This window comes from Pholcus phalangioides, unplaced genomic scaffold (genome assembly GCF_987345545.1).
Source record: "Pholcus phalangioides strain wild (caught in Gottingen) unplaced genomic scaffold, Ppha-v1.0 ptg000007l_1, whole genome shotgun sequence".
NCBI classification, from domain to species: Eukaryota; Metazoa; Arthropoda; class Arachnida; order Araneae; family Pholcidae; genus Pholcus; species Pholcus phalangioides.
Window position 1 is genome coordinate 23875411 of NW_028301600.1, and position 16373 is coordinate 23891783.

Consider the following 16373-nt stretch of genomic DNA (forward strand, 5'->3'; position numbering starts at 1 on the left):
AAGCTCAGTATATTCCAATTGTTAAAACTTCTTCCAGACCCGCATCTACTCCATGTGAAAGGCCTCTAAGAAAAATATTCAATCACTTCAAGAATTCAATTGCTATCATTAAAAAAAAAATTTTGAATCAAACATTTTCACCCAGTCACCTGTAGCAAATACCCATAACTCTAAGATTTGATGTTTATAATTAGTCTATATTCAGTTGAATTTCATCAAAAGAAAGAAGATTTAGAATGCAAGGGCATATAGCTACTAGTGAATTATCACTGTACCACTTACTATTTTGGCAATGTGAAATTCTTCATTTGGCTTTCAGCTGACACTGCCAAAGCAGTGTCCATCATCAGTGTGATTGTACCACTTTCACCATTCCACATTACAACAATATGATGCCACTGCCCATCATTAATTGGCACATTTTCAAGATATCGGAGGAATATATCATTTTCTTTATTAGGCTGTAGAGAAACTAGTACACCAATATCATCAGCTTGAACCAATACTTTTTTCCCTATTGGAAGATGCGCTGACCTATAAAATTGTTAAAAAAAACCTGAATTACAAAAATTTAAAATAATGAAACAGAATATTCTTTTTTTAAATCAAATAATCCCTTTTGTTTATAGTTTACTTCAGATTAAATTCAGATGACATTTCAATGAATTACTAGCACAAAAAAATTAATGAATATTGTCAATACTTGAAACTTCAGCGATTGTGAATTGGGTGTATCTTAAAATAAGAATAAGTGTTGGTTTCAGCTATTTCAACTCTTTTGGTTTTATCTACACTAAACCTTGCAATTATCAATGAAAAAGTTTAAATAAGCTTATGAAAAATTTAATAGCTCAAGCTTACAATATTGTAACAACTTTTATTATGTATATTAAAATTAAAACAGCATAAATCCCTTGAATGAAACTTATATATTAATTATATAATTCTTCTACTCACAAAAACAAAAAGTTTTTGTGAGTAGAAGAATTGAATGTGTGGAAATTATAAAATGAAAGCATCCCCTAAGCTCTATATAGTAACATGGAATAATATCATAAAAGCTGATTTATATAACAATAGAGGCATAAAGTTATTGAATATACTGGCAAAATATTGGAATATTGAAAATATTGGAGATGTTCAGGTCCAATAATTCAATAGATATTATCAATAGGATTGTAAGTATCAGTAAAAATATGGCAATAACCCAGTACCAATTTACACCTATGTGTAATATAAGTGTATATTGTTGTAATTCTTACAATTACAAAAATAATTCTTGCGACAATGGTTACTTGATATTCAAAATATATTTCAGGAAAATATGTGCTCATATTATTTCAACTAATATGACTTAGAAAGCTAAAAAAATGCATGATAGACAAAAAACTTACTCCACACTGTATAAAGTGAAATAAATTCCTTTCGATCCTGGATTATTGTACTGTATCCATAATGCAACTGAGAGACTCGAAGAGTTCAACAGAAAAGGTGCCGCCAGAGCAACACTTGATGAGCGGCTCTCATCATTCACATACAAATCATAATCAATATTAACCGCTATTAAATTAAAAAGAATAAGAGGAAAAAAATTAGAACATAAATGGTTATACTTCCACAAAGCATCACTGAGTTGAAATTACAATTGTATTTGATGGTTATTGATATTTTAAAAAAATGAGAAAACAACTACAATGACTTTTTTTTCAATTAGAAATATCTTCCATGCAATGTGGACAGAAATTTGGAAAAGCAGAACGGATTTTTTCTTACAACTAAACATTTTTAAAGTAAGTTTTCTTTTAAAATGTTACATTAGATGACTTTTTATTCTTATAAATCATCATATATTTTCATTGAGTTGATAATGATATTTTTAAATACATGAAAAATAGTATTTCAATCATTTGAAAATCTTACGTTTTCGGCAGTCTTCCCCAGTGAGGTTGAAAGGACACTTGCAATAGAAATCATTTGTCAAGTCAATACATGTAGCAATAGATGGACAAGAGTTTTGAGTACAATCAGGTATATCTTGTTCACAAAGTTTGCCTGTAAATCCTGGAGCACATGTACACCTAAAGTTATCACCTATGCTTTTACATGTTGCCCCATTTTCACAAACATTGTCTTCACAAGGATTGTATTCATATTGGCATCCAATACCAGAGTATTCTGAAGAGCAAGAACAGTTAAGACCACTTCCATAATCAAAACAGACACCTTCATGCATACATGGATTTCCTATGCATCTCTGTGGGGATGTCTGGCATTTCTTTCCATCTGTTCCTGAAGGACACCTTTATAAAAACAGAGAATATCCAATCAAAAAAAAAAACCCTCATTTAATCAGGCATTATCTTAATAAGCATTAAATGTCATAATATTGTGGTACATAGTATGGTGATTTTAGAATGATAATCCCAGAACACAAGAATGAATAACCTCCTTATTCAAGGATATTTTTTAGTATTATAAACATAATATTGCTTTTATGACACCAACATCATCAGACTATAGGCTAACTATGTTACACTCACAGATATACACCATTTATCAATGTTTGGTTTGAATTTATTTCCAGCTGCAAATAAAATAATATGTTTATGTAATTAAAATATAGTATGAATTTTATTGATGTGTCATATTTCTTATGCAAGAAACTAACTTATATTCAATTATGTGAAACCAACACAACTAAGAGCAATCATAATCATAACCGGTCTTAGATGGAAGAGAGAAATTTTCAAAAACACTTTAATTCAAATACTCATTTTCACATATTGATTGTTAATTACAGTAACTAATCAAGAAATTCTCAAAAAAATTTTCATACAAGTAGCATGATAGTAATAACATACACTGTATATACAGGCTGTCCCAAACTGTTTGTACAGCAGATATCTCTGTAACCATGACTTAGAAAACATACTTTCAATGACATGCAGTTACTTAAAATCTCAAAATTTGTTTGAGGGGTCGTATACATGAAAAAAAAACAAACTTTTATACATTCCCCGTGTGCTCAAAAAATGAATTAGAAAGTTGTTGCCCTATCTCTTCTGAGACCAACAAAAATTTTTTCACATTTCTAAGTGCAATATTCACTGACATATTCAAATTTAAAAAAATGAAGGAAATTTGGGAAGAACAGCGTTAAATGCTGGTAAAACGGTTTTACCACATTTAAAGCTATTTTTCCCCAAATTTTCTTCGTTATTTGAATTAGAATATCTCAATGAATATTATACTTAGAAAACACAACAAAACTTTTTTTGTTGGCCTCAGAAGAGACAGGGCAACAACTTTCTAATTGGGGTTTTGAGCACACGGGGACTGTATTAAAAAGTTAATTTCTTTATGCTTTCACGCCCCTCACACAAATTTTGAGATTTTAATTAAGTAACTGCACATTATTTGAAAACTTTTTGTAATTGTAAGTATGTTCCGAAAGTCAATGGTTATGGAGACATCCGCTGTGTAAACAATTTGGGACAATCTGTATATTTGTTCCTGACTCTACCACAAAGCTGGGCTGGAAGAGATGGCACCAATAAGATAAGTCTGGCAGTGGAGTTCTGGTGTTCCTTTATTCACATATATATGCATATGATACGCAAATTCATTTTAATTATGTATATATTCCATTTTCTAGAGAGTTTCTCTGTGTTATATATCAAAGATTGAGTTAATTGTATTATAATTGCGCAATTTTAAAATCATTATGATTTCATAACTATAAGATACTACAGGTAAACATTGCATGTCTCTGGAATTTCTGATGAACTAGTCAATGCAGAAAATGTGGTATATAAGCATATGTGTTCCCTAACATTTTTATGAATGTTGGTGGTAGTTATGGGTTTAAAGTACTGTCTATTATCTTCCAAATTGGAAGTGTATGAAATATAGTGTTTGTACATAAGTTAAGAACTGTGGTATCGTGAAGGCATGTTACAGTTAGTGCAATTTCATCCTTTTTGGTATATGGAGGCAGGGCTGCAACTAGGGGGGCCAAAATTTAGGGGGCAGCAATTTTAGGTAGGAACAAAGAACACATTATAAAATTATAAAATTTTAAAGTTGGGGGGGGGGCGGCAAAATAATGTTGGCCCCGAGCGGCAAATATCCTAGTTACGGCCATGTATGGAGGTGTAGTCATGGCTATCCCTGCACATGGACAAAGTCTGGCATGGCCCAAAGCAGTAGCGTATTTACAGGGGGGCTAAGCGGGCTATAGCCCAGGGCAGCAAATTCAGAGGGGCGACAAATAATGGAGTAAAGAGAGGGGAGAGAAAAAACATTTTTTAAAATTCACGTTTCGTGAACGTGTGGAAGTGCCATGTGTCATTTCTATCGTAAATAATATATAATTATTAAACCATATTGCTTATTTTTATTTATTTTTTGTTTTTTTCACACAGACTGCTGTTGAAGTAAAAAAATATATGATTATCTAACCTTCCTATTTACAGTGTTATTCACCATGTTTCTCAGCTGACCACAAAGAACATTTCAATAGCTCAATTTTGGCTCTGTTTGGAAGTAAAAAGACAACATTCTACAACGCAGGTTATTTGAATATGAAAAGAAAAAATATCCTCTAATTTTAACGATGCCTGCCATATGAGAAAGAATCTTCTGCAACAAAGATGCTTCTATTGGCACCGGTCGGGACTTTGGTGAGTCTTTGGGTTATGGTTGACCATATGGGGGGGGGGGATAGAAACAGTGTTAAGTGGATATAAACGAATGGATGAATTTGATTACAATACGAGTTTTTTAAACTTGTTTGGGAAACGAAATGAGATGGTCAATCCAGAAAAACATCCGTTTGCAGCCACTAATGAGAATGTAAAGAAATCATGGTACAGAATGGTAGGCAGGGTCACGCGATTTGGTTCTAAGGATAGCTCTCCTCATGTGACGTTTCCTGAAAAAAAAGGGGGGGGGGGACAAATATGGAGTTTGGCAGAACCCACATTTTTATTAATTGTATACAGTATTTCAAAACTACATTCGGTTATAAATGCAGGATTACCAACAAAACGGAAAAAAATCTTCATTCTACACTTTCCTGACAAAAACAAAGTAAGTGAATATCGAATATAGCTACTCATTTCTGATAAGTTCATATGTTTCGTATTTTGTGAGAGTTTTCTTTAATGATAACTTATTAACAATCGCCACAATTCAATTTTAGGTAATTTGGAATCCTCTGTAATACTTGCATTCAATAAGGCCTAAGACTCATATTTTTTTATACGATACATCGATGAATTGAAAATAAAGTTTGAGATAGTGATCATTTAAGAAATTAAAGTAAAAAAAGAATAGTTATTGTATTTTATTTATTTATTATTATTTATTGAAACAGGATTTGATGTTCTATGTCTATGTTCATAGTGTAACGAAAATACAGCAAATTAATAGCATTATCTCGAAAATGGACATAGTGCTTTTTACATATACGCAGTATTTTAACTGCTATGATATATTAATCCTCTTATTTCATAGAACGAGCATTGCATTGTCTACGTTTTGAAAAATGTGATTTTAGAGACTGGTGGTGCTTACATTGAGAGAGATGAGACGCGTATTTTAATTTTCGTTTTCAAAAACCCAATTTCCAATAGATTGGCCTATTGAATTACATGATATTCAACTCTCAATTGACTGAGTAGCATTTTTAAAATTGGCAAGCATTTGACAAGCATTACTGAGCATTTAGCAAGTATTTCCGAAATTAAAAATAAGCATTTAATAAATTTTTATTTCAGAAATGTGCGGTGGATGCGGACCTTATGTTAAGTTCATAAAAGAAATGTCATTCATATATTGATGGTTCTTTTTTTCTGATAGAGCGACGCATACATTCATGCAGTGGCGTCGGAGCCGGGGGTGCTGTGGGTGCTCAAGCACCCATAGTAATTTGTGGCATGGATCCGAGCACCCCCAGAATTTATTCAGAAATTAAAATTTTTAATATAAAACTAACGAAACTAAAGACTAGCAGCCACAGTTTAGAAACACTTCCGACACCCCTGTGTTCATGTGGTGCTTATTCCAAGAAATACGGCACTGTGTTAAACTACATGCGCCATAATAAAAAAACATACGCAATGAAATATCGAAACAAAAGACCACAATAAAATATATATTAGTTATAGCTCATTTTGTTTTTAATTCTAATAAAAGAATTAATTGCCACTCAGTAAATCCCATATCAATTTGTATTTAGAAACTATGTAATATAATAAATTTGATTATTCAGACCTGTAGAATTGAAATTTTGGAAAATTGCTGGAAACTGATGAACATACCAAGTTTTGGAAACCATAAAGTTTTGTGGTACATTTTCGGTCACTGATTTTAAACGTGGCTGATTTTTGACTATCATGTAAAATTTTTTCACAAAAATTGATTTCGTTATAACAGGAGAAAATCTATAAAATATGTATTATTCTAACCTTTTAAGTACTAAATCAACTTTTCAAAGAATTTTTTACATATCTTTGTATTATTATATTTTTTTATTATGTAGCTTTCAATAGCATAGGGAAAAGAACAAAAGCAATTTAATTAATAAGAATTTCCTTGTTTCTAAGCATCCACTGAGATATTTGAATTCAAAAATAGTAGGAAATTTCAGGGGGGGGGAAAGCAGCAAAAACTAACAGACAACGCTTCTTTCCCAACTTTTATTCGATTTTTGAATTCAGATATCTCTGTGAATATTTTACTTAGAAACATTGAAATTTATTCGTTGGCATCAGAAGAGACAGGGCAACAACTTTTAAATTCAGTTTTTGGGCACAGGTTGTCCATATATAAAGTTAATTTTTTTTAATTTTAATAACTATACAATCCCTTGAAACATGAATGACGTAGCTGAAATTCCTGACTAAGCACATTTACATTTCGCAAGAATGACTTTAATATCTGTCACCATTTTCTTGCTATTTTCACCATTTTGAAAACCATCAGGTGATTGTGGGACACTCTGCATATTCAAGTAATGCAAGAATTTGAATCACACGCCTGCACAAACCAGTGGTGAGCCCCGTCTAGAATTTTAATCAGTCCATGAAAAAATTTTGAAAAAGTATTTCATTATTTCAAAATGCACTTTAGAACATGTGGTTAAAGATAATATGTATAGATGTTAAATTTATCAGTCTTTTTCATCGATGTGTAGACGCCTATGGCAGGAGGATGAGCAGTACGGCCCAGGGCCATCTTAAGAGCATCCATGAGCCCCGGGCCAAGTGGTTTTTCTGAGGCCCTACCTTGTAAATTCAAGAAAATTTGAACTGGATCTCAGCTTTGTGAGGTCCCTCTTCTCCTGAGGCCCCCGGGCCATGCCCAGGTGGGCCCATGCGTTAAGACGGCTCTGGTCCGGCCCCTCCACCATTATATGGCAATCATTACGGATCGGAATAGGATACGAATACAGGACAGAAAAGTCAAATTTAGGAGCAACTATATACAGTACCACTTTTTTGTCTTTTGTTTGTTTATGATTTATTAGTAATGGCATGGGAGGGGTAAAAAAGTTAGACTGAAATGGGAGGGGGCGGCAAAAACATAAATACGGCCCTGGCACAAAGTGCATGAGAGACCTAATGATAATATTGATTATATGAATTATTTGCTCTTTAACTAATAAAAGAATGTGTGTTGGCTGGAGCAGACTGTTTTACCCTGCCAATTGGATAAAAGATGTGTATATTATAATGAGAGAGCCTGTGTATAGTATGGCTAATTTCAAATCTGCCAGGAAACTTTAGCACCAAAGTGCCTTTTCTTAAAACAGCTACATAGGTTGAAACTATCTGGAAATAAGCATATTTTATATATACAGAAGAACTTCATTATAATGGACCCTATTATAACAGATGTTGCTTACAACGAGCAGTTAAAAATTTTAATAATAATGAAGGGTGCTCATTTCTATCTGACGAATTTTACATTTCCAAGAAAGCAATTAAACATTGATCGTTGCGTTGTTTTGCATAAACATGAATGCACTGTATGACTCATACTGCTTGCCAATCAGAAATATTGAGATTAATATAGTGTATATGTACACTGTACATTTTCAATTCAATCTATGTTGAAGGCTGTTTTTTTTACTTAATATTTAATAGATACTTTTTATAGCTAACTACTGTACTTTCATCGATATAAACCCTATTGCATTACATCCCTATAGGAATTATTTATTATAAACCAAACTTTCATTAAAATGGACAACCTTTAGCCCCTATTAGTCCATTATAACGAGGTTCTATTGTACTTATTTCTTCAGTGGTATAAATAAATGCATTGGTTCTATATCTGCCAGAAGACTATATCTGCAAAGTGTGCTTTTTTACCATAGCTACATAGGTTAAAACCATCTGGAAACAAGCATATTTTATATATACTTGTTTTTTCACTGATATAAATGTACAAAAAATTACTTACGCACAAAAGTAATCTTGGAATGTATCAATGCAGTTAGCATTGTTTAGACATGGATTGTTATCACAACCACCAACATCTGTTTCACATCGTTGACCAGTCCATTCCACTGGACATTGACAAATAAATGAATTGGTACCATCTGAACAGGTACCACCATTTAAGCAAGGATCCGATGCACATTCATCTATATTGTTCTGAAATAGATGCAGAATAATAATGATTACTATTATTATTATTTATTTAATATTATTGCATTATGTACTGTGCATATGTCATGAAATGCCAATTTTAATGACTTAGTAATTCCATTCCTGTTAATAATCATGTTTTGAATTATATGCATGGATGGCCCCATACATTTTCACTTTTTATCGATAAACTCGATGAGGGTATCAATGGGATTGCTAGCAAATTTGCTGATGACGTGAAGCTAATGGGAGTAATCGGGAATCAAAGCGATAGGGAGTTGCTCCAGAGCAACTTAAACAGGATTGCAGCATGAGCAAATGAATGGAGCATGACGTTTAGCATTGATAAGTGCATGTTCACTCACTTTGGTTTGAACAACCCACGATTCTCTTACGAGTTGAATGGTGTCGCTATCCCGGATGCAACTAGGGTCACCGATTTGGGAATTCTCATTGACAAGCGGCTTAGGTTTTCTGAACATTGTTCAGCAGTGGTCAAAAAAGCGAATAGAATGCTTGGTTTGATTTTCAAAAAAGGTCTCTTCGCGTTCACCTAAAGTCATTCTTCCGCTTTTTCAAGGCTTAGTTCGACTGGAGTATGCTGTAAGGTTTTTGGAGACCATACCTACATAGGGACATAGACTTGGTTGAAGGGGTGCAGAGAAGAGCTATGCGTGTCCTTATTGGCACACAGGATTGAGTTATGAAGAGAGACTTCATTTTTTAAATATGTTTACATTGGATGAGTGCAGGTGTTGGGAAGATATGATAGAAGAGTTCAAAATTTTCAACGGGATGGATAGGATGGACCATGAACTTTTAGTACATCGCCAATAGACTGCTTTTACAAGGGACACCAGTATTGGTGTCGCAGGGGGGGGGGGGAATTTTTCTCTAATAGGGTTGTTAATAAATGGAATAGCTTACCCCCGGAGGTAGTAAATTTTAACACAATTGACATGTTTAAAAAGAAATACGATAAACATGTTGAGGTAAATCGAGAAGCTATCTATACTTAGAGTAAGACAACCATAATATTCTTTATGGGCATTGTATCATGTGTATAATATTGTTTATAATTTTTGTGATTGTGTTTTTAATTGGGTTGCTGTATTTTTGAAATATATGACATCCATATTTGTTATGGGAATCTTTTTCTCAGCCACCTCGTTGGGCATTTTGCCTGTTGTGGCGTTGTATTTGTATTTCTTTTCTCTTTTTTTCCCCTCTATTATTTATACTTGAATATATATAATGATAACTGTTTTTCAAGGCATCCTATCCAGCTCAATACCAAAACATTTTATATTTGATGAAATGAATAAATAAAATTATCAATCTATCTAAAATATTGGTCAAAATGATATTTCAATTTTCAGATATAGGACGTATAGGTATTATGGAAAATGAGGAATATGGAATACTGGGTTTATTACGCTTTCAAGTATAGAGGCCAAGCAGAACAATGATAAACTCTTCAACTCATCATAAAACTACATCACTCAATTGGATTGCCATCATCAGCATGGCTAATTATGGGAGAAGATTACTTTTTCAATTTCCAGAAATTTACCCAGACAAGTTTCCAAAAGTCTTTATGAATTTTTAAAACACTGCCTAATGATTTGAAACTAAATACAACGTACATCGAAAAGTTGAATTTTTTATGTTGCGATCATTCTTTAGCTAGCAATTTTTTTCAGTCAGATGGAAGGCCATTTTTTCAAAGATGATGTGTCAGGGAAATACTATAAGCATTATCTGAGTTGGGCATTGTACCGTATACTGTACCACACAAAGATGATGCAGAATATCTCTTCAAGATGGCAAGTTTTCACAAGATAAAAAAGAAGAGGTCTGGGAATAATGTATTTTCTATTCTTTGTGGGATTGACTGTTCTGGGGTAGAAAAGAAAAATTGCATCTGTGACTTTTGTAAATGGACTATGATGTCACCACCATCATCAACTATAAGAACCAATTATATGAAATTTTTTTTTGTCATAGGCTGATTAAATCTTGTTTTTAATCAGTTTTGGTTTTTTTTAATTTTATTTCATTTTGAGCCCCTCCCCCCAATTCCATATTTCTTGACTATTTCATATTGAGAGTTGAGAATGTTTTTTAAATAATTTTTGTTCATACACAGCCATAATATTTATTTTTAAATACCATACATTTGTCGATGCACCAATAAGAGTCTAGATTTTATGAAAATACAGGTTTAAGGTTCCTATCATCTTTTAAATTGGGATAATCATAACAAATAAAAATGCCCATAATCCTCACATTTTCTATATTTAAACTGAATATTAATAGAGTAGAAAGACTTAAATTTACCTCACATAATTCGCCAGTGTAACCAGCAATACACTGACATTTAAATCCATTATCTTGATCTATACACATTTCAGTTCCTGTTGAGCTGCAGGGTCCACTCAAACATTCATCCACTTCTGCTTCACACTGCAAACCCACAAAACCTGGTCTACACATGCATGTAAAGCCATCAATGTGATCTATACAGGTGCCACCATTTTGACATGGAGTGTACTCACATGAATCAATTTCATGTTGGCACATAGACCCAGTATAACCAGTATCACATACACAACGAAAACCATCAATAATGTCAATACATTGTCCTCCATTCTTACAAGGATTGCTGGAACATTCATCAATATTGATGTCACAGCTTGTTCCTGCCCATCCTTGATGGCATGAGCATTCATAATAAAATAGGCGGTCAATGCAAACACCATGCACACACGGATTTGTGGCACAAAGGTCAACTTTTTTCTCACACCTCTTTCCTGAAAAACCCATTGGGCAATCACACTTGAAGTCATTTATTAAGTCTGTGCAATTGCCACTAAGCAAACATGGTTCCTCAGAGCAGTCATCTGTATAAGAAAAAGAATTAATCATTATTTTATTTTCTAGACATTCAAAAGGAAAAAAAAAGAATTTTGTTTTAGTATTTCTTTAATAAAAAAGATAAGAATACTGAAAATCACCATTAAAAATTTTTTCAATATATAATTAGAAGTACCATAATTACTGGGTTGTACCATAATTACAGGGGTGACTTTGCGCCAAAGCTGAAAAAAGGATTCAATGTTACCTAGCGGCTATTCTAATGAATATTTCAAAACAGTTTTGATTCTACTTGACAGAAAATGTTATTGGTCCGCTCTTGTTTGAGTTACTGATGCATTCACCATTTTAGATATCATTTGCTAAACATATTTGTGCTGTTCAATTTCAGCTAGAACTTTTGTTAAGAAAAAGTTTCATTTTCAGTCACGAAATGACAAAATCAACTCAAATACATGAGGTGACTGATAATGTTTCCTGTCAGGTAGAATCTAAACTGTTTGGAAATAATCACTGCAATAGCCACTAGGTAACAATGAATCTTTTTTTTCAGCACTGGTGCTAAGTCATCCCCTGTAAGTGCAAAGTAGCCCTAATACTTTTTGTTGGCAAATTACTGAAAATTTTTCTGGAATAAAATTCTTACACACTCCCCCTAAATTTTTCCATCTCGTGTCTAGCCCTGGGACTGATGAAAAACTGTTAAATCTATGGGGAAAAATCTGGCATAGGTTTCTCAAACTAAGAAGTGAAAAAATTAAGTGAGTAAAATTTTATTTAATTAAGTTCTCAAAATATTGAGGCAAAACTAAAAGAAGTTATTTTTTCAGGTTCACAAATGACAAAACTATTGAGTGATTTTGTTTTCATAGAGATTCCAAATAGAAAGATAATCTGAATGGCAATTCTCCAAAAATACATTTTCTACATTCACATTTGGATTTTTTCCTTGATAACTTGGGAGCAGTCAGCGATGAACAAGGAAAGGGTTCCATCAAGCATAGGCGGAGATAGACTTGGAAGTCTGGGGGGGGGGCACGGTCATTATTGCTTGGGGCACAATGATTATGTCAATTCATATATACATATATACATTAGATCAGTTGACTCCACCTTTGACCTGGGGGGAGCAATGCCCCCCCCCCCATGCCACCGATGTACTTGAACCATGGAAAAGCGGTATCAAGGCAGGTGGGACCCTTCAATAATTAGTGATTACTGTTGGTTTTTGCAAAATGAATACAACAGAATACATAAGAGAAAAACATGAATTATTTTTTTATAAAATATTAGGAAAATGCGTAAAAATTTAGTTTTGTGCATATACATGTGTACTGTATACATATTATATGTATGTGTGTGAAGAAATTTTTTTTCACTATTTCATATATAATGATGAATGAATATGATAAAAACTATCATAATAAGTATTTATAATTTATTATTAATAGTGTACAGATTATCTCCATTTTCAAGATGTGAAAGTTTTTCATTTTCTATACATATTTCAAAAAATGACAATCATTGATACAAAAAACTGTATGTGATGGAGATTCTTTTATAATAATATTTGAATTAAGCACCCCAAAATCAGCTTAAAAAACTCATTTCACTCATCCAATTTAAAAAAAGTTGACCAGCTTCCCTACAAAATACATGATTTTAGCATTTTTATGTATCTCACTATTGTGAATGCTTGATCACAGAAAGATGGCCCATGATCTTCATCATGAAAAGAGAGAGCTTATTCTTTAGTAGGGAGAAATGGGGGAGGGGGAAAGAAAAAAAACAACTTCCGCATTGGTGAATGTTTTTTTCCTTTTTTCCACCATTTCTCCCTACTGAAGAATGAATCATTTTTTTTACGATGAAGGTCATAGAAAATCATAAACCTGTCTTCTTGTGAAACCTAGATCTTGGTCATACTTTATACATCACATTGTAATTCTTCATTCAAAAACAAACAAAATTTAATAAATTGACTCACACCTATATGAAAAGAATTTCAGTTTTTTAATCTAATTATGATTAATTAAATCTCTGATTCAAAAAATTATCATTCATAAGATAATTATGCTTGCAATCCTTAGTCTATTTTTTCAAATGTTCTATCATAATTAAAATGATTTCAACAATAATTACATTACATACAATAATTCAATCAAGTTTTCATTACAAATATGTATACATGAAAGTGTTTTTTCTGTAAAAATTCAAATATTTTTATATACCTGTATCTATCTGACACTGTTGACCTGCCCATCCAGAAGGACATAAGCATTTGTATCGTCCTTGAAGTAATGGCATACATGTGGCTCCATTTGCACAAGGGTTATCTCCGGGAGTGCAAGGATTAACAGTCATGTCACATTCAGGACCTTCATAACCAGATCTACAAAGACAGTTGTAATTCCCAGGTCCAGGCATATTTTGACACATTGCTCTTTCAGGACAAACAGTTTTATTGCAGTCTGACTCTTCTACTTGGCATTGAAGTCCACTGAATCCTATAGCAAGCACATAATATTTCATTCCATCAAACATAACCTTTTACAAGAATTTCACACAACTAGATTATGTGAAGATGAATTTTCTTTCTTGAATTCATCTTTGCATGAGCCAGTTGTCTAAAATCCCTGTATGAATAGCAGAGAGTAACATCATCTTCATGTAACTGCTTGTCTAAATTTTCATAAAATGATGTATTTAAATGTCTGATATAAATACAACAGACAGATATATTGATGTTTTTTCATTTTCTTTATATTTTGCTATTTTAAAATATTTAATTACTGATCAGGAGAGAACAAGATAAATATATTACATTACTCTGATATAAGTTTTTTTAATCTGGTGTTGAGAATATCAATTATAGGACAATTAATGCACATCATAGTCTCTTCAATTATTCTAGATATGAATAATTTATTTAAAGAAGTAACATTGATGTTTAGCAAAAACTATATATTTTTTAAACTATATTTTCTAAAAAATATTTTTTAAAAGAGGAAAGTTTGAGAGTGACAACATAAACCCAAAGATATGAATGTGAATAGAGACAAGTAATGTGAAGAAAAAAAACTTTGAACTTCAGAAAACTTAAAAAAATATGCTAATGAAATTTTTATAAAAAAAATACAAATAATTTTTATTCAGTGCTAAACTCTTTTCTTGCTTAAACATTTTTTCCTGAACTTTCACATAAAAGGTGGCAATAACCTTTGTGTGTGGAAGAGAAAAACACTGTGAGAGCCTAGGGTCCTACTTTGATATTTGAGGCCCTGGGCAAAGCAGAAATTATAGGCCACTATGATTGAGGTCAAGGACGTTTCATTAGTTAATGAATATATATTGTTTAAATTTTAGAAACCCCAATATCATGGGGGCCTGAGAACTTGGCCTTGTAGAAATCAGGCTCTGTGCATGTCCCTGCAGAGAAGTTTGCATTATTTCAACAGGTTTTTTTTTAACAGCCTTAGATTAATCAGGCAATTTCGGTAATTAGGTATATTTCTGGTCTGTTATGCACCAAATTAGTGAGAGACTGTGTGATGAAAACAAATATAAGTTTATAAATTCATGAAATAGTTTACCTGATGAACACTGACATATATAACCTTGTGGCTGATCAATACAAGTCCCTCCATTGTAACAAGGTTGACTGGCACATTCATCTTCATCAACTTCGCAAAACTGCCCACTGAATCCTGCAGGGCAGTAGCATGACATATGATGGCGTTGAATTTGACAAAGTCCACCATGCTGACATGATTCACTGTTACACTGAACTGTGTGAAGAAAAAATGCATGGTTTATTTATGAACATTAGAGCACAATAAATATAATATGTGTAACTGGCTGTCACCCGTGGCTTTGCTCACGTGGACTTCATAATCTGAAAATTCCCTCTTATGACCTCTTTGGATGTTGAGATTTAAAAACTCCTATTTTAATGAGTCTTTACTTCATGAAGTAAAACTACTAACCAAATTTCATATTTATAGCGTGAGCGCATAGACGGAGATAGACATGAAAGTTTGGGGACATGATGATGATTGCTGGGGGAGAGGCATGATGATGATGCCAATTTATATATATGCATATACATTAGGTCAGTCAGCTCCACCTTTGATGCTGGGGGGGGGAAATGTTCCCCCTATATCTCTGCCCATGCTCGGCAGTGATGAATCAGTCAGTCAGGATATGTTATTTTACATGTATAGTTAAAATATGTGTCATATAATATATATTTATATTTAATTTATATATAAAGGATTATTATCACATATATTTACAGAAGTGTTAATTTAAACCAAAACAAATAGCAGACTTATTGAAAATTAGTTTTTGGCTCCTATGTAGAGATATTGATTAGCATAGGAGCTGGAACATAGGGGCTAAGTGTCCCTCCCCAAATAATTTCAGAAAAAACAATGTAATGCACTGTCCTGCATATGCACTTGAGTCCCATATATACGGGACAAACAGCAACTTTCAGTCCCCCCCCCCCCCAATGTTTCTTCATATCTGTGGCTCTGTTGACTACCACATTATCAATCTAAGACACATGCGAATTTTTTGAAGGAATTTGTAAAACATAATATACAGTAGAGCCTGTATATAATGAACTTCTACGTAACTGCATTTTTATTGGATTGCTGGCATTTTTGTTAATTTACAGCACATTAATAATTACTTCTGTATAACTAATTTTTTGAAGGAACACTTCTTTCTATGTATTGATTTTGAAATTCATATTATTTAGAACCATATTGAACTTTCATAAGAAATGAAAAATACAGGTAGTATATATATATATATATATATATATATATATAT

The 16373-nt window shown here is 32.7% G+C and overlaps 1 protein-coding gene and 1 long non-coding RNA gene across 2 annotated transcripts in view; one reads left to right on the forward strand and one right to left on the reverse strand.

Annotated features, from left to right (window-relative positions):
• The window catches only part of LOC149085090 (uncharacterized), a 146169-nt gene that overhangs the window by 36972 nt on the left and 92824 nt on the right, over positions 1 to 16373 (reverse strand). The window contains exons 35-41 of the mRNA XM_089232879.1: positions 15128 to 15322; positions 13766 to 14041; positions 10998 to 11560; positions 8470 to 8663; positions 1921 to 2300; positions 1395 to 1560; positions 283 to 534 (exon numbers count right to left, since the gene is read on the reverse strand). Coding sequence (XP_089089005.1) covers positions 283 to 534; positions 1395 to 1560; positions 1921 to 2300; positions 8470 to 8663; positions 10998 to 11560; positions 13766 to 14041; positions 15128 to 15322 — 2026 coding nt within the window. The remainder of the gene's footprint in view (positions 1 to 282; positions 535 to 1394; positions 1561 to 1920; positions 2301 to 8469; positions 8664 to 10997; positions 11561 to 13765; positions 14042 to 15127; positions 15323 to 16373) is intronic.
• LOC149085091 (uncharacterized) lies at positions 9629 to 10689 on the forward strand. Its single transcript, XR_016192793.1, has 2 exons — positions 9629 to 9677; positions 10037 to 10689. It is a non-coding gene; the product is annotated as an uncharacterized LOC149085091 (long non-coding RNA).